We start from the raw sequence: 18,873 nt of genomic DNA, 5'->3' as shown, positions 1-18,873 counted from the left end.
GCTACCCGCGGCCCCCCAGCCCCTCTCTCCGCCCGAGGCCCCGCGTCGGCCCTCCCGCCGAACCCCGCCGGGCGCTGCGAAGCCCCTGGCGTTGGCAAGGCCGACCCCGGCCCCGACGCCGCTCCGCCTCGCCCGACTGTCTCGAATCTCTCCTCAGAGCTGTCTTCTTTCCCAGGACTGGTTTCGTGGGGGCCGCAGGCGCGCACTCTCGCCCCCCGCCAGAGCGCCCTGGCTCGGCCCGGGAGCGGCTTCTTGTAGACGTTCGAGGAGCCTGCCGAGTGCCGTCCCGGCGCCCGACCGCCCACCGTCCGGCCCATTGGCCCGCTTCTTCCTGATGCAGACTGCCGTCCACTAGAGGCTGGACAGACCCCCGAGGTGCGTAGCCGCCCCTGGCCCTCCGGCCTGCGGGAGCCCGGGCTTCGTCCGCGGCTCCGCGCTAGGTTCGGATTCGGTAGCCCCTCAGCACTGACCCCAGTCGCACATTTGGTTGACGCCGAAATCTAATTTGTCTTTGAGTTTACTTAGATTGTTTGAAATCTAATTTTTTTCCCAAGGAGAAAAAAAAAAAAAGGAAGAAGCATAATTCAGCCATTTTTTGCAGCACACAGCTGCAGGTACCATGATTATTTTCTCCCTATCCCGCTCCTTCCCTTTAAAAATGCTATTTTTGCCTGAAATAGAACTATGCGAAATGCGAGGCGTAAAACGCGGAATCAGAAGGTCTGGGTTCGACTAGGTGACTCTGAGAAAATCGCTTACCGAACCTCGGTTTCTTATCTATGAAATCGAGTCGGTAATAGCCACATCACAGGGTAGTGAGGACTGTATGAGGTCATATATGTGAAAATAATCCGTAGCTGTAAAGTGTTGTAAAAATGCAAGGCAATTTTTAAAGTAACCTTTGCCAGAGTGGTGAATGTTGTAGTGGCTAACTGTTGCTGCCTCTTTTTTCCCTATATTATAAGTATAAGCGATAAGGACGGAAATTAGTAAAGCACTGCTCTGAATCGATTAGATATAGTCACATTGCTTGGCCTTCTTCCTCCGAAATGCTAACTGCTTATTTAAATAACGGTATTCTTTAATTCAAATTTAACGTTTCTGAGGTGCTTTGCTTTTCATTTTTCTAGGCCGCTTATGCCCTTTTGCTTACTCGGAATATTAAACACCTTGCATTTGTTGAGTCTTTTCTGTTTTTCGGATTTACATTTTTCTTTTCAAGATTAATATCTTGATAAAATTGTCATTTGGAAAATGGTGTCAAGATATATACCTTAATTTTTATTGCTTGTTTTTCATATCTAGGAAACAAGATGCCTGAATATCTCTACTAATTTGAAAATTGTTTTTGGAGAGCTTATACATGCATTCGGATTTCTGTAACTAATAGATATAGAAATGTATAGAAAATCTCAGCTTTTTGACACTTAATATAGTGTTTATGTAATTTAATTCTCTTTTTATTCATCACCACACTTAGTTGGTGCTTGGAACCAGTTTTTCTATGGTAAGGGATGTTAATTTGCACTTTTTATTGCTGATTAGCTTGGGGGGGGGATAATGAAATACGTAAGCCTTAAATACTTGTGGGTTGAAAATCGGATTTTTTTATCAATTTATAATATATATGTGTAACAAACAGTATGGGATCATTCTTATTCGGCACATTAAAAATATATGGTCTGGCTTTTAAAAATGGGTCATAAAAAGTGAAAGAGAAGCTTTTTAAAATATATAGTTAGTTTTAGCTAATAAATGGGTTTTCTGAGTTTTTTTCCTGAAATGTTTTATTAAATTTATAATCCAGTGCCGACTGTCTTTATGAATATGCTTTTGTTTTTTAAAAAAAGGCAGAATAATATAAGGCGGCAGGATTAAATTAGCAAAAGGAAGAGCCTACTTTAATGTGCTAGCTTTTATACGTTGGACTTACTGCTTGTCCTGAAGATAAAATTTTGGCAAATCATTGCTTTATTGGGAATTTCAAAGTTTGGCCATCTTTTTGCCTTGATCTGGGTTACCTGGGGGTAAAATTTTGGAACCGGGACTGGTGTGGCTTCATGGGTGTCCAGAAGAACCCCAAACTTGGTTTAATAATCAGCGCGTAAAACTGGTATTGTACAGTATAAAGGTGAACAGTAAAATTCATGATAATAATGTAAATTTCTGATTTATCTTTACTTAGAATGCATTAAATAGCAAATTAAAAGAACACCATGATATGTAGAGAGAGACCTCAAAAGAAAGGAGAAAGCTTTATACTTCAGTAACTTTTTTTTTTTTTTAATACTTTAGTACCTTTAATGACACTTTTTTCCAGCTTTTGAACGAGGGGTCCCGCATTTTCATTTTGCCCTGGGTTCCCCAAATTATGTAGCACGTCAGTTGTCAAATTTGCCTTTTCCTATTTTAAATGTTTTGAGAGTGAAAAACATTAACTGTGAGGAGAATGGATCTGTAGTTTAGGAGACGTTGGATTAAATTATTAGAATATACTTCTTTTGAATTGGTATGCTGTAGTCCATGTGGGCTTCCCTGATAGCTCAGTTGGTAAAGAATCCGCCTGCAATGCTGGAGACCCCGGTTCGATTCCTGGGTGGGGAAGATCCGCTGGAGAAGGAATAGGCTACCCATTCCAGTATTCTTGGGCTTCCATTGTGGCTCAGCTGGTAAAGAATCCGCCTGCAATGCGGAAGACTTGGGTATGATCCCTGGGTTTGGAAGATCTCCTGGAGAAGGGAAAGGCTACCCACTCCAGTATTCTGGCCTGGAGAATTCAGTCCATGGGGTTGCAAAGAGTCGGATGCTACTGAGAGACTTTCATTTTCAGTCCGTGTGGACTTTTTTTCCCCCTAATTTAAAAAAAATATTGGCCGTGCCACACTGCATGTGGAATCCTAGTTCTCAGACCAGGGATCGAACCTGCACCCCCTGCATTGGAAGGGGAGTCTTAACCAGTGCGCCTCCAGGGAAGTCCTGATGTGTTGTTTTTTTTAACTGAAGAGACATGAAAGGCAGTTATTGGTGAAAGATTGCAGGATAGTGGTTAAACTCCAAGGCTCTGAAGTCAAACTGGCCCCATCTTATTAGGAATCACAGCCTTGGGCAAGTTACTTAACCCCCTCGAGTTTTGATTTATCTCTAAATCAGGGATGGTTACAGAACATGGAGGGTTCTGAGAGTTAAACTTATCTATTCATCCTGTAAGTATTTATTAAGCACTTATTATGTGCCAAGCAGCGTTCCTAGCAAGGTTCTGGGAATACAACAGTGAATACAAAACAAAAAAAGAAAAACAACAGAAAAATAAACTGAGTAAGGAATATAGCCTGTATCTCATTTAGTATACTGTGGAGAAAAAACAGAAAGGGAAAAGGAAGATTTTCTGTTGAATATGGTGGGTGGGTGGTTTTCTCTTTTAAAGAGGGGTTGCGGGGTGGGGGGTGCCTCACCAAGATAAAACACTGGAGTAAAGATCTAAAGGGAGCCATGTATGTTGGGATTAGTGATCCAGTCAGAGGGAACGGCAAGTTTAGGGGCTTTAAGGTGGGTGTGTTGACTGGTTTTCAAGAAGCAGCAAAGAGGCTAGTGTGTCTGGGACAGGGTGAACAAGGGGCAGGAATTAGGAGATAATTATTATTTATTACTGCTGTTCTAGGAGTCACTGGAGAAACTCATAGTTCATCTTTGCCATGGGTGTGTGTTTGTGTGTATATATATACACACATATACATATATATACTGCTGGTCCGAAAGTGGGAGGCCTTTTCAGAATTAAAAATTTTAACTTTGGAATAAAGAAACTAGAAAAGGCAAGATATTTCCTCAGGCTTTCTGTTTTTAATATAAGCCCTTTAAAATTCATCTGGCTGAATCACTGAAGCAGATAGAAACGAATAGAAGATTTATTCTTTGTCTCTGATAAGATCATTGAATTTAGTTAATGATTCTGCATCACTTAAAAGATTTACAGGAAATCCGTATCATAACATTAAGACCTTCCAGAAGGTTCAGTTTAGTTGTTTACTTCTTGTGTAAAACTAAGATGTTAACATTATAGTATTGATGATTTCATGTTAGAAAGTAACTTAGAAGATTTGGGGTTTTATTCCCCAGTAGAGGCTTTTCCTAGAATTCTCACTGGATCCAATCTCTAAAGGCTAGGGAAGCTGTTTTCCATGACATCACTCTTGGACTACTTTTACTTGTGAGGAATAAGCAGAGGAGCATTAAATTAAAATCTTCTGATGAAAAAATAGCATTGAAACAGGAGTGGGGTTTTTTTCTCATAAGGGTTCTTTTTATTATAGGATGACTAAATGCTAAACATACCTGAAAAATGAAGTAATTTAGATAACAGATGCCAACTGGGAGGCTGGAGGACCCAGAGCCTTCCTAAAAGCTTAGTTAAATAGTCATTGGCAGTTTGGTACTGAGTTATAAAAACATTCTGATGGACAAGAAAGAATTTCCAGTACTAAACAAATTAGTTAACTTAGGCAGCCTTTTCTCTAATATTAGACTTAATTGTTTCTCAATTTGAGCAGTATATCTCAGGGTAAAAGGGCTATGAATAGAGCTAATAAAGTTGGTCTGTTTTTGAATTTTTCTTTCCTTTTAGATTAAGTTGGTCACTTTGAGATTGTTAAATAAAAGATTTTTACTTTATAGATTAAAGAAATTGTGAGGAATTTTATGACTCAGAAATTAATTCTATTTTTATCTATAGTAAGCCTTGCGTTTTTTTTTTTTTTAGTATGCAACTATGGCATTTTCTACATAGGGTTTAACATTGGTAGGCTAACAGTTTGAGGATAAAGGTAATATGAAATAATTTCAAATTTTCACTGAAGATGTGCGTATCAACCTCTGAGAATTTAGCTTTGGTACTGAATAAATTAGGGATTTGTATGAATTTTCAAGCAGCTGTGGGGATAGTGTGAAAGCATTAAATTTTTGCTTATGGCATAAATATGGAGGTTAGTTAATTTTGAAACATCTCTACTTGCCTAGAATTTTGCCTTCCAATCAGAGTGACAGCCTTCTAGCTGAAAAGGAAGCATTTAATTTCTTTGCCTTTGCGTTCCTGTCTAGTTTTACCCTCATCAGACTTTGTTTACTCGTCACTAGAGAGTTTGAACTGTTAGAAATTTCTGTGGTATAAATAGCAATAATGGTCTTTCAGAGCAGAGGTGGGAAGAGGTTGCTTTGTGTATGTGTGTGTGTATTGTCATTTATCTCTTGTACAGTAAGTGGCACTTACTTTTTGGTCTTAGAACGTCATTATATTCTTAAAATTTATTGGAATCTCAAAGAGCTTTTGTTTATGTGGGTTGTATCTATATTGAGCATTTTAGAAATTAAAACTGGGAAGTTTGAAAAAATACTTAAAATGAATTTAAAGTCCCATTACTTGTTAATTCTAAGTTTTTTTTTCTGGCCTCACCAGGGCCTGTGGGATCTTAGTTCCTGAGCCCGCTGCATTGGGAGCTCAGAGTTTTAACCACTGGACCACCAGGGAAGTTCCTAAATAGCATTTTTTAAATGAAAAATAACTACTTTCCCAAACAACAAAATACTTAGAAGAATGGCATAGTTTTATTACATTTTTGAAAGTCTCTTTAATGTCTGGCTTAATAAAAAACAATGGCTTCTTATCATTTCTTATCACATGTAGTCTCTGGAAAACACTGAGAGAATGAAAGTAAACAAGAAAAATCACTTTTAAAGTTATTATGAAAATTGTTTTGATCTCACAAAGTCCTCTGTGGAGACTGAAGCCCCTGGACCACACTTTGAGAAATACTATACCACTCATTCTCATGCATAGAGAATGTGAGGCTTTCGTTTTTCTTTAGTCAGTGCCAAGTTTATGGAATAGGACAAACTCCAGTGTTTCTTTCCTGATAATATAAGTATGCCTTGTCATTTAGTTTAAGTTGGTTCCCCTTTTGAAAAAAACCTACTGTTTGAAATTCTGAAGGCCAAATGTAGAATACAGAAGTGTAGAAGGCCAAGGGTATGCAGGTTTATAAACCCATGATTTCTCTTAATCTGACTTACCTGTTTTCAAGAGTGAGGATACATGATTTTGTACACTGAGCATTTTGTTTGTTAGTAAATAACTTTTCTCAAAGCTCCTTAACAGATTTTTTTTTCCAAACCTCATTGATTTTGTAGAATTACTTGATTTTGTTTACTTTTAGTGATTAGTTCTTACAATTATTAATTTATTCCTTAAATTTCTATAATTATATAAATTTTATGTTTTCCTTTTTTGTATTTTTCTTACACTTTTTCTTGTTATTTGTTTATATGTGTTTTTTGTGTGTTATTTTTGTTTTATTTTAATTTAAGCCTTTTTTTTTTTTCTTTATAGCTTCCAGGGTATGGATTGTGAACAAGGTGGTTTTGTTTCACATGTTCATTTGTAAGTTTGGTTGTTTGATGCCTTAAACATTTATGTTACAGATCCATGCTGTACAACAGAATATAATGCAAGCCACATATGTAATTTACAATTTTCTCATAGCCACAGTTTTAAAAAGTAGAAAACAGGTGAGATTAATTGTAATGTTTTGTTTAACTCAGTATATCCAAAATATTATTCCAACGTGTAATCACTATTAAAAATTTGTATAATGAGATATTTTCCTTTTTTTTGTACTAAGTCTTCAAAATCTGGTGTTCATTTTACACTTAAAGCACATCTCAATTTGATCTAACCATATTTCCAGTGTTCAAAAACCCCATAGGTTTTTGAACAGCACAAATACAAAGAGTAGTTACTCTTGTTGGGGCAGAAAAGCTAGAAAATTGTGCTTGTGTGAAGAGAAAAAATGGAAAACAATGCCATTGCAAACAAGGTCCAGTGTTTTGACTACCAATACATTTCCTGATCTCTTATAAATTTGCATTGTGGTAAACCTTAGGGTGGTGTGGGGTCTATAGAGGGGAGTTTGAAGGGTGTTAAGTTCCTGTGGTTGTGTGGGTGATAAGGACATTAGGTAAGAGTTAGATAGGGAAGGCAGCATTGATTGACCTCTGGTGGGGTGCTTCCCTCTGGGCTAGACATTTAACTTACCTTAATTTATTTGATCATCACCCCAACTCAATAATAATAGATGATGATTGTTCCTAATATATGGATGGAAACTGAGGTCAGGAAGTTAGATTTCTCCCAGACACACTGATGGTAAGTACTAATAAGTGCTCTGATTTCAAAGATTTTGCTCTTTTCTAGCCACACTATTTTGTATGTTTTGCAAATCAGGTTCTAGCCTTAATTCTGTTTCTAACTAGTTGTATGACCTTGAAGAAAAATATCACCTATGGATATTAGTATCTTCATCTATCAAGTCAGAGGTGGCTTGAGTCCTGGGAGACTACTAAGAAAATAAGCTAGGTTTGAAGTGGTGTTGCTAAGAAGGGTTTCTCCACATTAACTGGACTGTTAAAGGGTCAGGGTTATTTTATTCGTTCCAGTAACAGTAAGTGAAGGGGCGTAATAATAGGCCCTAAGGCTATAGTATACTTGAGGACCATATGCTGTTCTACATTGTCATGTGTATTAACTCGTTTATTTCTCACAGCAGCCTATGAAATAGGCTCTATTAATATTAGTATCCCCTTTTTACAGAGGAGGACATTAGAACACAGAGAGGCTAAGTAGCTTGCCCCAAGGTCACAGAGCTAATAAGAGATACAACCAGGATTCAAACAGGGGCATCTGACTCCAGACCTGTACTCACTACTGTTTAGAGACTGTATCATGTTGGGCAGTTAACATTGATACTATCGATATACATGCTTCCCATAAAAGTGTAAGATATTGCTACTTCCCTAAAGCTGTCACACTGATAGATGCACAAAGCTTTTTCATGTAGAAAGAGTGACTGCAAATTTCCAAGCTAAAGTGCTTTACACATCTGTAAAATCATATAAAAGTAAAATAAATGAAAGTTTTATGACTAAAAATATTTAGAAATCATCATGTTTAATGCCTTTGTAGATATGGAGATAAGGCCAAGAAAGTTTGAGTAACTTACTCAAAGTATTTCTATTTTAAAACTCTCTTAATTAGGAACCTTGGTTATAGGTAGGAAAAACCCACCTGAGGTAGTAAAGGCCAGTGCGGGGGGGTGGGGGGTGGGATTTATCCTGAGCATGTAAGGATTTCTCTCAGCACCCACTGGCAGGAATGGAGCTGGGCCTAGGAACTGGGAAAATGAAGGCGTTAAGGAGCACTCTCTTTCTTCTGTCTTGGCTTTCCTCTTTTTTCTCAGTTGACTGGCATTCTCTGATACTCAGCCCACATGACAGGCAAAAGTTGGTGCCCACAACTGAGCAGAAGCTACTCTTTGACATGTTCTAGTTCCAGTCATACACAGTGCACGTCTATTTCTTTTTCTTTCTCTCTTCTTTCTAGATTCTCGACACAGGAACACTCATCTTAATTCATATTTCCCAGCCCATCTGACCGAATCTGACATACTGTTAGTGTGTCCATGGAAGCCTGTCTGCTAGGAACCCCCGCTCTGTGGGCTGGGTGCCTAGAGGACAGCAGGTGCTGCCCTTACATCTAAAGACCGAAAGGATCTTTTGCCTCACAGCTTACCAATTCCCTCCCACCTCCTTTGTGCTATGATGTTTACACCATATTAAGTATCTGGAAGCTAGGTTACTTTTTTTTTGAGAAAGCATAGTGTCTCCTTGAAAAACTTTCCTTTAGATGGAATCTTTGTCAGAAAGGTGAATATTAGCTGTTTGAGACTTTATCACATAGTGATACCTGTTGAATAGAGAGGGTTACTTTGACAAGAAGTGAAATACATGGTATTTTAGGCACTGTCAAATAACAGATAATGACACAAAGCAGTTTCATCTCAAGTATGTGAATGCTGGTGTTCAGCCTTCCATTATTAAATCTGCATTAAAAATGACCAATAAATCTTGATGAGTCAGAGTGATAGTTGGTGTCCTTAATGATCCTGAGAAAGATAGTGAAATACTGAAATTTTCATCCAGTTTAATTTGTTATATTTTTTATTCAAATTATTTTGAAAACTGCTAATTCGTGTGATGTTCATAGCACTCTACTAACCGGAATGTTTAATTATTCGGATACCATGGTGGGTGATGTTCCTTTTGTTCACAGTATGCATTTGTGTATATGTACTTTATATCAGTTGGAAAATTCTAAGTTTATTAAATTTGCCTTTTTCTAAAATATAAATTAATTTATTTTAATTGGAGGCTAATTACTTTACAATATTGTATTGGTTTTGCCATACATCAACATGAATCCGCCGCAGGTATACACGTGTTCCCCATCCTGCCTTTAAAAGTAGTTCAAGAAATAAAATCTGATAGCTTGCTTTAATCTTGAATGTGTTAGTAAAGTAGTTCTGCCAAGCATTGATTACAGTGTCTAAAATATTTTGTATCGATTTTCCGAATTATAGACAGCTCTCTTGTGTTCTCCCTTTCCAAAATGAAAGTATAAAGCTTTTGGATTAATGGATTACTAATAAAAATTTTGATGTAAAGTATCTTGTGCATACTTTACTGTCTTAAGTAGGTTAACGTAAGTGAGCATGTAGTATAATTAATAAGACTTACAGGTAAGTTAGGGACAAATGGGGAGAAAGAGGTACCTAGAATCCTCTTGATAAGAAGGGAATACAAAAGAAAGAACTGATTGGGGAGAGGAGAGAATTAGGATTCTGCCTAGACATGATTTTGAGATCCCTGTGGTGTACCCAGAGATATCTAACAGGAGATGTGCTATGTAGTACTAGTGTAAGGATAGTGATTGGGACAGTGATGGTCAAGGCATTGGTAAAGGTAAATGTTAGTAGAAACCATGGGTTTAGATGAGCTCTTTGAGGGAAATACAGTGTTTAGATGAAAAGATAAAAGGTGCAAGAATAGAATCCTGGGGAACACCCATGTTTAAGGGATAGCTCAAGAAAAGTAAGTCCAGGAAGGAGACTGAGAAATAAGCAGCCCCAAAATAGGAAGAGAACTAGGAAAATAGAGGCCTGAGGCTGAGAGAGTGATGAGCCAAGGGAGTAAGTCATGCTGCAGAAAGATCCTGAGAAACAAGGGACTATGATGTAACCATTGGATTTGACAGAGGATTTTGTAGATCTTTAAAAATGAGCTTTTTGAAAGCAGTAATATGCTTTTATTGAAGATAGATTAGCAAACACAGATCAGCCAAAAGAAAAAAAAAGACTTGCCAGATAGTCTCCCGTCCAAAATAACTTTTTTTTTTTTTTTTTAGCATTTTAGTTTATTATCCTTTCAGACTTTTTTCTTATTTATTAACAAAGGGTTTTTATTTTCTTGGAGATAACCCCAGACTGGGATAACTACTGAATAAATGGGTTAATATGTCAGGGAGTTAAAATAGAGTGTCAAACAAAGTAGTCAAATCGAGTGATAGCTTGCCCAAAGATTGGAGAGACAGTGCCTGTTAGTACACTAGTCTGTGAAAGCGCCGTTTTTACTCTCGGCAGCTGAAGGCTCTGCCAAACCCAGGGTGCAGAGGGGATTCCTGAATGGTACACACCTTTATGTCTAATAGTGCCTGGCACACAGAGGTGCTCTTTTAGTTAACAAAGGGGAAGGCATCTGTGATAAGAGTGGTGAGGCTGGCAGCGATGGTCTACATGAAGAAGAGGATGGAGCAGGTGCCAGCAGTGACTGGTTCCAGCTGCTTCGCTGGAGGGCTCGTGGCCCACCCAAACACCCAACCAGGGTAAGGAAAGAGGTTGGGAGTTGGGGGTCTGATACCAGAAGATCTAAGCTGGAGAAGGCCAGGTAAAGTTTGGAGGTGACAGACCAAATGAAAGGGGAGGAGAATATTAAGCCAGAGAGTGGGCAGTTGACAAGATTTCAGGTGTGGATCAGTTCCTGACTCTGGTGAGGCCCAGCAGATTTGAGCATAAGATTTTAAAATGGAGTAAGAAGGGAGGTGACACGAGTTTAGGTGATCAGAGAACTTCACCTCTCAGTTTTTGGGTGAGCGATCTTAGGTGAACATTGAAGAGGTGGAGAAAATGACTCTTAGCCAAGTAACACAGTCATCAGCAAATGTGGAGGGAAGAGAGATCAGGATATGTGTATGTGATAAATAACAGGGAGCAATAGAAGGTGGATTTTAACTAAGAGAAAAGCCATATTTTAGAAAAAGGACAGTAGAAAGCCAAGAGAAGGCTCAGGAGGTAGATTGTAAGCTATAGAAGAGCATTTTGTTCTAAGAACATAGAAGAGGGTGTTTCGTTTCATTTTGTTTTGTTTTGTTTTTAAATCAGACTGCAGAGAAAACTTTGTGTGACCACCATGACGCTGTAGGGGAGTTTGTTTACACTGAAGCAAGGTTCTACAGGGCACAGTGGAAAGGGTTGGGAGGGAATTCGTGGATGAGGATGTGTCATAGGGGAGGAAGCTCAGAGGTTATGTGAGGGTGAGAGTTGAGGAGAGGACAGATAGTTGGCCTGGGGGGGGTTGTGTGAAAAGAAGAAAATTACTTAGCTTCATAAGACGTCTGATAGACTGAATTATTCTGCTTAAGAGATCTAATTATAATTCCACTATTTTGGCTTCATTTCTCTGATATGCAAAAATGCAGTTTAATTTCCTTTAAAATTGTATATTTATGTTTTAAATATATAAGCAATATAAGCTCACTGTTTTAAAACAAGGTTAATGAGGTAAGTAAGTATACTCAAAATTTCCTGAAATCCCACTACCCCAGGGACATAATTTTGGTATATATTCCTCCAGACTTTTTCTCATCTAAACATATATATATGTGTGTGTGTATTTAATATTTGAAAATATACTGAGCATACTGTAGTTACCTGCCTTTTTTTCACATAACAATGCATAGTAAATGTTATTTGTCAGAATTAGGTATATTGCTGCCATCATTTTTAGTTACTACAGTAATCCATTATAGGACTGTACCATACTTGTTTCTGTTGTTGGGCTTTTGAATACTTTCCAGTTTTTTAAATCATAAATGAGGCTAGAAAGAAAAACCTTTGTGTGTACAAGTTGGCATATCTATCTGATTATTTTCTTTGGGTAAGTTTCAAGGTCAGTTTAAGTTTGGGTAAGTTTCAAGGTCAACAGTATACTTTTTGGTTTAATTTCTTTTTTGTCTCTCTTTCTCACGATTTAGCATTTGGCTAAGAAATTCTTTTTGGTTGATGATTTGGGGACATGTTTAAATATATTTGGTAAACAGTGTAAAGTCACTGTGATAGGCATATATTTGTAAGTTAATAATTTACTGTTGTTGAATAGATATTTAATAGATTTTTTTCACCAGGTAGGGGAGCCAAAAATATTAACCTGCAAATCTTTAAGTTGTCTTCTTCCAAAGGGTTTGTATATGTGAGACTTAACACAGTAGAATTGAGATAATTTTAAAAATTGTTTAAGTTCTAAGTTAATAATGTCTTTAGAATGCATGGAAATGATTAACACAGTTTTCTTTGATTACTTTTTTTCCAGGTGATCCATGGCAGGGGACATGGAAGGATTCTGTTCCTCCATCCATGACACCAGTGTCTCTGCTGGGTTCAGAGCACTGTATGAGGAGGGATTGCTTCTTGATGTCACTCTGGTTATTGAAGACCATCAGTTCCAGGCCCATAAAGCACTCTTGGCTACCCAGAGTGATTACTTCAGAATTATGTTTACTGCAGACATGAGGGAGCGGGATCAGAACAAAATTCACTTAAAAGGTCTAACTGCTACAGGCTTCAGCCACGTCCTTCAGTTTATGTACTATGGAACTATAGAACTGAGTATGAGTACAGTTCACGAGATTCTTCAGGCTGCCATGTATGTTCAACTTATAGAGGTGGTGAAGTTCTGCTGCTCTTTCCTGTTAGCGAAAATCTGCTTAGAAAATTGTGCAGAAATTATGAGACTCTTAGATGATTTCGGTGTAAACATCGAAGGAGTCAGGGAGAAGTTGGATACTTTTCTGCTAGACAACTTTGTACCACTCATGTCCAGGCCTGACTTCCTGTCTTACCTGAGCTTTGAGAAGCTCATGTCTTACTTGGATAATGATCATCTGAGCAGATTCCCAGAGATAGAGCTGTACGAGGCTGTGCAGTCTTGGCTGCGGCATGATAGAAGACGCTGGAGACATACCGATACCATCATTCAGAACATCAGATTTTGTCTGATGACCCCATCCAGTGTTTTTGAAAAGGTTGGTGCATTTGAAAGAAATAGACAAGACTCATCATTTAGTTAATAAGGCAGCATGTCTTTAGAGATAAGATTCCCAGGCTTGGTTTGAGCCAAAAAGGGAATGAATAGTTTTTAAGAATAGTTACATATAAGAAGTCTAATTTGTTGTAGCTTGTGTATTTAGGTTTTTTAAAAACACATTTTGTGGTTAAAAGATGGACCAGGTAGGTGGTAAAGTAGTTTCACTTAGAAGGTACTTTTAAAGTTGAAGTATAATTATTTAATCTAAAAGATTGTAAGTTTGCTTTAGCTTCTCATTCTTTTCACAGAGTAATTAAATCTGAACTGGGTCAGTCTAGCTCTGTTTTTAAAAATTAATTTAAGTGATCCATACTGAAATTAGAGTCGAGAGGAGTTTTATAGTTCTGAATGTTAAACATTAACACAACCTTTTATTCCTCTACAATGTAGTAAGGAGGAACATAAAATAGATGTTGAAAAGCAGTAGGCCTTGGTGGTGATTTTCTTCCCTTTTACCTAGTTCTGCATCCCCCTCTTTGTCCATTCCCCGCCTCACCCCGCTGCCCCGCACTGTGAATACTAACTACATTTAACCATGAAAACATATATTTGTCCAAAACCGTTGTTTTTGGCATTTCAAAGCAAATAAGACTATAAATAAATCTTCTATCCACATTGATCAAACATTCCTGTGTACCTTTTCCCATGTAATAGTTCTGCTATCTTAAAATTGTCTTTCTCCAAAACAGCCTTGGCCTTTTTGCATGTAAGCATTTTTCGTTTTTTACCAGTCTCAGTTGTGATCCTTTCTTGCCCAAAGGAGAGAAAGCATTTTCGGTAATTGCTTAACTTAATTGGTTTCTAATCACATGGTTACCTCTGAGGCTCTGTTTACCTCTTGCATCTTTTCTTCTTTCTAGAAAGCATACTTAAATCTTTGGTTGACACCCTTCATGTTGGGTAGTTCCTCAGTTTTAGTTACCAGACCTGGTGATAAAAATACAATATTTGCAAAGAAGGGTTGTTTATACCATTTGAAAAATAAGCAAATTTGTGCCTTAAATAACACTCGGCAGCCTGGGATGTGTTTTTTCCCCCTCTGAAATGGTGTGAAATATCATTAAATTATACTTTAAATAGATAACTCAATTTTGTGGGATTTTATCTTTATTCTCAGAATGTACTGATACGGCAGACATAATTGAAACTAAAGAATACACTTCTTAATTACTTTTTGTTCAGTGATAATCAGCCCCATGTCAGCAGTGCAAATCATTTTTCTCTGCTGTTTTGATTTTTTTCTTATTGTTTTTATTGCCTTCTTTTCCTGGGGAACCCTGTTTTGTCTTTACATGTTAGATGCAGATGCTTTCCCACTACTAAAGCAAACAACCTTGCCCTCCCCAACTTCAGTTTAGATGGAGGTGCTCATGAAATAGAAAATAAAATAAAATTTTCCCTCTTGTAAGACATTATGATGGGTAATTGATAGCAGTAAGTGATTTTTTAGTGCTGAGTTGCAAGAGAGAGGTAATTCTACACAACCATAATACCATTATTGAAATTAACAGTCTTTCCTTAATATCATGTAATATCCCAGTTTATTTTCTGATATTCTCAGTTATCTCCAAGATGTCTTTTTTAAGCTGTTTTTTGAAGATTTAATCAAGGTTCATATAGCACATTAGTTATGATGTCTCTCTTTTAATCTGGAATGGTCCTTTCTTTTTCTTGTTTATGCTGAGGATACTCAAACATATAAAAAGTTGAAAGAATAGTATAATGAATAGCTATGTAACTATCACCTAGATTCAAGAACTGTTAACATTTTACCATATTTTCTCTATATAGATTTTCCTTTGCTGAATCTTAGAGAATAAGTTGAAAATACAACATCTTGTCTCTTAATACTTATTAACATAACTCTTCTAAGAATAACGATGTTTTCCTACTCAAGTTCAATACATTTCACCCAGGAAAATTAACAGTAAGACCCTAGTATCAACTAATAGCTAGTTAATATTCAAAGTTGTCCCCCAAATGCCCTACAATCCAGTCATGGTTTATGCATTGCTTTTAGTTATCATGTCTTTTTAATCTTTCTTAATATAAAACAGTCCACCACTTTTTTTTTTTTTTTGAGAAAAATCAAATTAGCAATTATCTTAGTGTGTCCCCACATTCTGGATTTATCAGATTTCCTTGTGTTGATGTTAACTTAGTTGCTCTCTTCCTTATATTTCCTATTAACACATCTAACATCTAGCATCCTGTATTTTCAGGAACAGTTACAGGAAAATATTGTTGTAATGCCAGAGAAAGTCTTGGAAAACCGCTTAGCAGCTCTGATCAAACTTAGAATTTACCATTCTTTTTTGTATTAGGAGGCTAAGTAGCCCCAAATCATCAAGGACTTCATTCACACTATTCTGTGTTAGGTTTCTTTTACATTCATAAAGTTCCCCTCCCTTTAAAAAATTTGGAACTCTTCCATTCAATTTATAGAAACTGAAACTAGCTAAAGTGTCAAAATTAAAAGATTATTCTTTCTTACTTAAAAAAAATTGTATATTTATAACTCTAGAACTGCTCTGTTCAGTACAGTCACCGCTTGTGGCTTTTGAATACTTGAAATGTGACACATCTGATTTGAGATTTCAAAGATTAAAAGATGACAAAAAGGATATAAATTACCTCATTACTAACTTTTATATTGATTATATGTTGAAATGATATTTTGGATATATTGGATTAAACAAAATACATTATTAAGGTCAATTTTACCTTTTTACTTCTTAAAATATGGCTGATAGAAAGTATAAAAATTATATCTCTGGCTCACATTTGTGGCTCAGATCATCTTTCTGTTGCACCAAGCTGCTCTAGAAGTTCAAGGAGTTAAGTTGTGCTTTAGAAACTCTAAAGGTGCATACGTTAAACAGCCTTTTTCACATATTTAACCCCTCTCCTGGAGTTTTAGCCTTTAGAAATGTTCTGTTAGGTTTAGTGTTCAATTAACAGATACTTTATCTAATTATTCTATGGAGTGGCTGATGCAGATAACTTGAGAATAGCATTTCTTTGTCTGAATCCTTCCCCTGGCCCAGGACAATTCAAAAGTGATTGAACAGAACTTGGTGAAGGAATCTTGAGAGATTTTAATTCTTCTTGGGTAGTTAACGCTCAATCAGATCTGAGCAGTGGCTTTGTAAGGGGTCATTCTGCCTCTCCCCAAGGAAGAGCCCCCACTGATTCCAGGGACCTGGATCATGCCCTCTAGATCTGCCAGAGTCTTTGGGTTTATTCTTTTCCCCTAGTCCTCTACTAGAATTTCCCCCCAGCTGAAAACAGACTGTCTTAAACTTCTGTACTGTATACTCTGGGATAGGATCTTCACCCAAGAGACCAAGACTCCCAGATTTCCACACCAAGTTCCTTCGAGGCAGTGATTCTCCTAATCTGAACACCTTACACATAACATGCCAGGCCATGCTCTACACATAGGCAAAGTCAATAGGTTCTCTCTGTTTTGTAGCTAGGGAAACAGGCTCAGAATGGTCTGGGACTCTTATCCCAGAGTAGGTGGCACTGTCCAGACTGGAACCCAGGTCTGCTTGCTTCTCAGTTCGAGCTACTGGAGTAGGGAGAGGAAAAGATTCTGTGGTGCAGGAAGCATGTAATTAACCCTGTGGCCCTGCCTGGGTGGCTTAAAAGTTGGTACAGAGATGTGAAAATCCTAACATGTTTGCATGAATGAAACATAGCCTAAAAATTTTAATGGCACTGAAAAAGGTATAAGATATGGAAATAAGATATGAAAGCACAATTCTGGAGTTCTTACTGCGTAATCAAGGAAAGCTGAAAATAAATTTAAGGATCTTGTCCTTTTGATATAGTTGTTAAGGAGTTCTTATGATTCGTTTTATCTATAGTGGATTCCGAGTTTTAATACTAGACATCAATTTCAGTTTTTACATAATGTAAGTGTCTGTGGCATATATTTTTGCAACTCTAATGGTCTGTGCATCTGTTGACAGAGATTAGGCCTGACATTTGTCATTCTGAATTTCACTGATGTGAAGATTTAAATAGTTTTAAACTTTGTTCTCTTTGGTCTTTTAGTTTTTAAGAAACAATTATTGGTTTATCAAAAACATGAACATATATTTGGCAAAAGGCACATGTACTTTTTTGTACAGAAGAGATCTTTTTAGCAAATTTGTTACGTTAGTCATTAAAATACTCATATATTGGTTTATCTTCCATATCATAAATATGCATAAAGATTTAGCATACCAATGATGTCCCTAGAAATTGTATTAATCATAATCATAAAATCTTAAAATTTATCAGAAGAAAATATTTTTGAAGGAATTAGGTTATATAGATGAATTCTGCTTTATTTCAAATATTTCATTTTATAAATTAGTTTATGATATTCAGATACCTAATGTGCTTTTTCCCTCTGATCTGTTAAATGTAATTCACCATATCCCCCCAAACTGAGTTTATATAAACTTTTGAAGAGCAAAACTAATGTTTTAATGAGAAAAGATGTTAATTCTTCACTGAGACTATATTTGGATTTAACAAATCATATCTACGTTTGATAAAATTTGTTGTTATAAGGATATTTACAGCCTTGAGATAATTTTGATAGTCCATTAAAAGATAAATTCATTACTAGTGAATATTAATCCTAGGATCAGAGTGAAATTTTATGCTTAGAAAGGCTGCTGCTGCTGCTGCTAAGTCACTTCAGTCGTGTCCGACTCTGGGCGACCCCATAGACGGCAGCCCACCAGGCTCTGCTGTCCCTGGGATTCTCCAGGTAAGGACATTGGAGTGGGTTGCCATTTCCTTCTCCAATGCATGAAAGTGAAGTCGTTCAGTCGTGTCCGACTCTTCGAGACACGGACTGAACTGGTAGGACTGCAGCCTACCAGGCTCCTCCGCCCATGGGATTTTCCAGGCAAGAGTACTGGAGTGGGGTGCCATTGCCTTCTCTGGCTTAGAAAGGCTAACACTTTTTTAAAAATGTCTTTTACTTAAGGAGCAGAATGTGTGACTTTAAAAGCTACACTGTAAAATGGGGATAAGGTAGGTGTCCTGGACTCACCTTGAAACTGATAGAAAGAATTTAAGTATTACAAGTTTACCTTACTAAGACCCTTATAATACCTTCCTAAGAACATGGTAGCTCTCAGAACTGGTCTTCACAAAGCACTGATAATCTTCCAAATATTTCCCTATCAGTGTAGTTGGTTTATATAGCATTAACAATGGACTGTGACACATAAGGAAACTTATTAATGTGTCATGCTTGGGTGGTATGATATTCTGGTTAATTGAGGCACAACACGCTTGATAGATGATACAGATTAATTCTACTTTATTCCATTTGCTTTTAGCAAGGACACATCTATAAAAAGTGTAGGTGGTATGCACCCTTCAGAATTCTTTCATTTAGGCACTGTAACATGTTTTGACTACTCTCGCACTTGACCAATCCAAAATTTCTGTCCAGAAACCAAACCAATAACTCTAGTGTTACCACAGTTTGCCCCAAAATTCAAAAAAAGTAATTACTTCTAATGAGTTAAGCTACAATCAGACAAATCTGGAGGAAAA

At 37.2% G+C, this 18,873-nt stretch overlaps 1 protein-coding gene across 1 annotated transcript in view; it reads left to right on the top strand.

Moving 5' to 3' along the window:
* Positions 1-287: 287 nt before the first annotated feature.
* KLHL15 (kelch like family member 15) overlaps positions 288-18,873 on the top strand; it is a 32,579-nt gene continuing 13,993 nt past the window's right edge. Inside the window, exons 1-2 of the mRNA XM_027533236.1 lie at positions 288-375; positions 12,529-13,240. Coding sequence (XP_027389037.1) covers positions 12,536-13,240 — 705 coding nt within the window. The 5' untranslated portion in view covers positions 288-375; positions 12,529-12,535. The remainder of the gene's footprint in view (positions 376-12,528; positions 13,241-18,873) is intronic.

This window comes from Bos indicus x Bos taurus, chromosome X, assembly GCF_003369695.1.
Source record: "Bos indicus x Bos taurus breed Angus x Brahman F1 hybrid chromosome X, Bos_hybrid_MaternalHap_v2.0, whole genome shotgun sequence".
Classification (NCBI taxonomy): Eukaryota; Metazoa; Chordata; class Mammalia; order Artiodactyla; family Bovidae; genus Bos; species Bos indicus x Bos taurus.
This window is presented reverse-complemented; position numbering and strand designations above follow the sequence as displayed.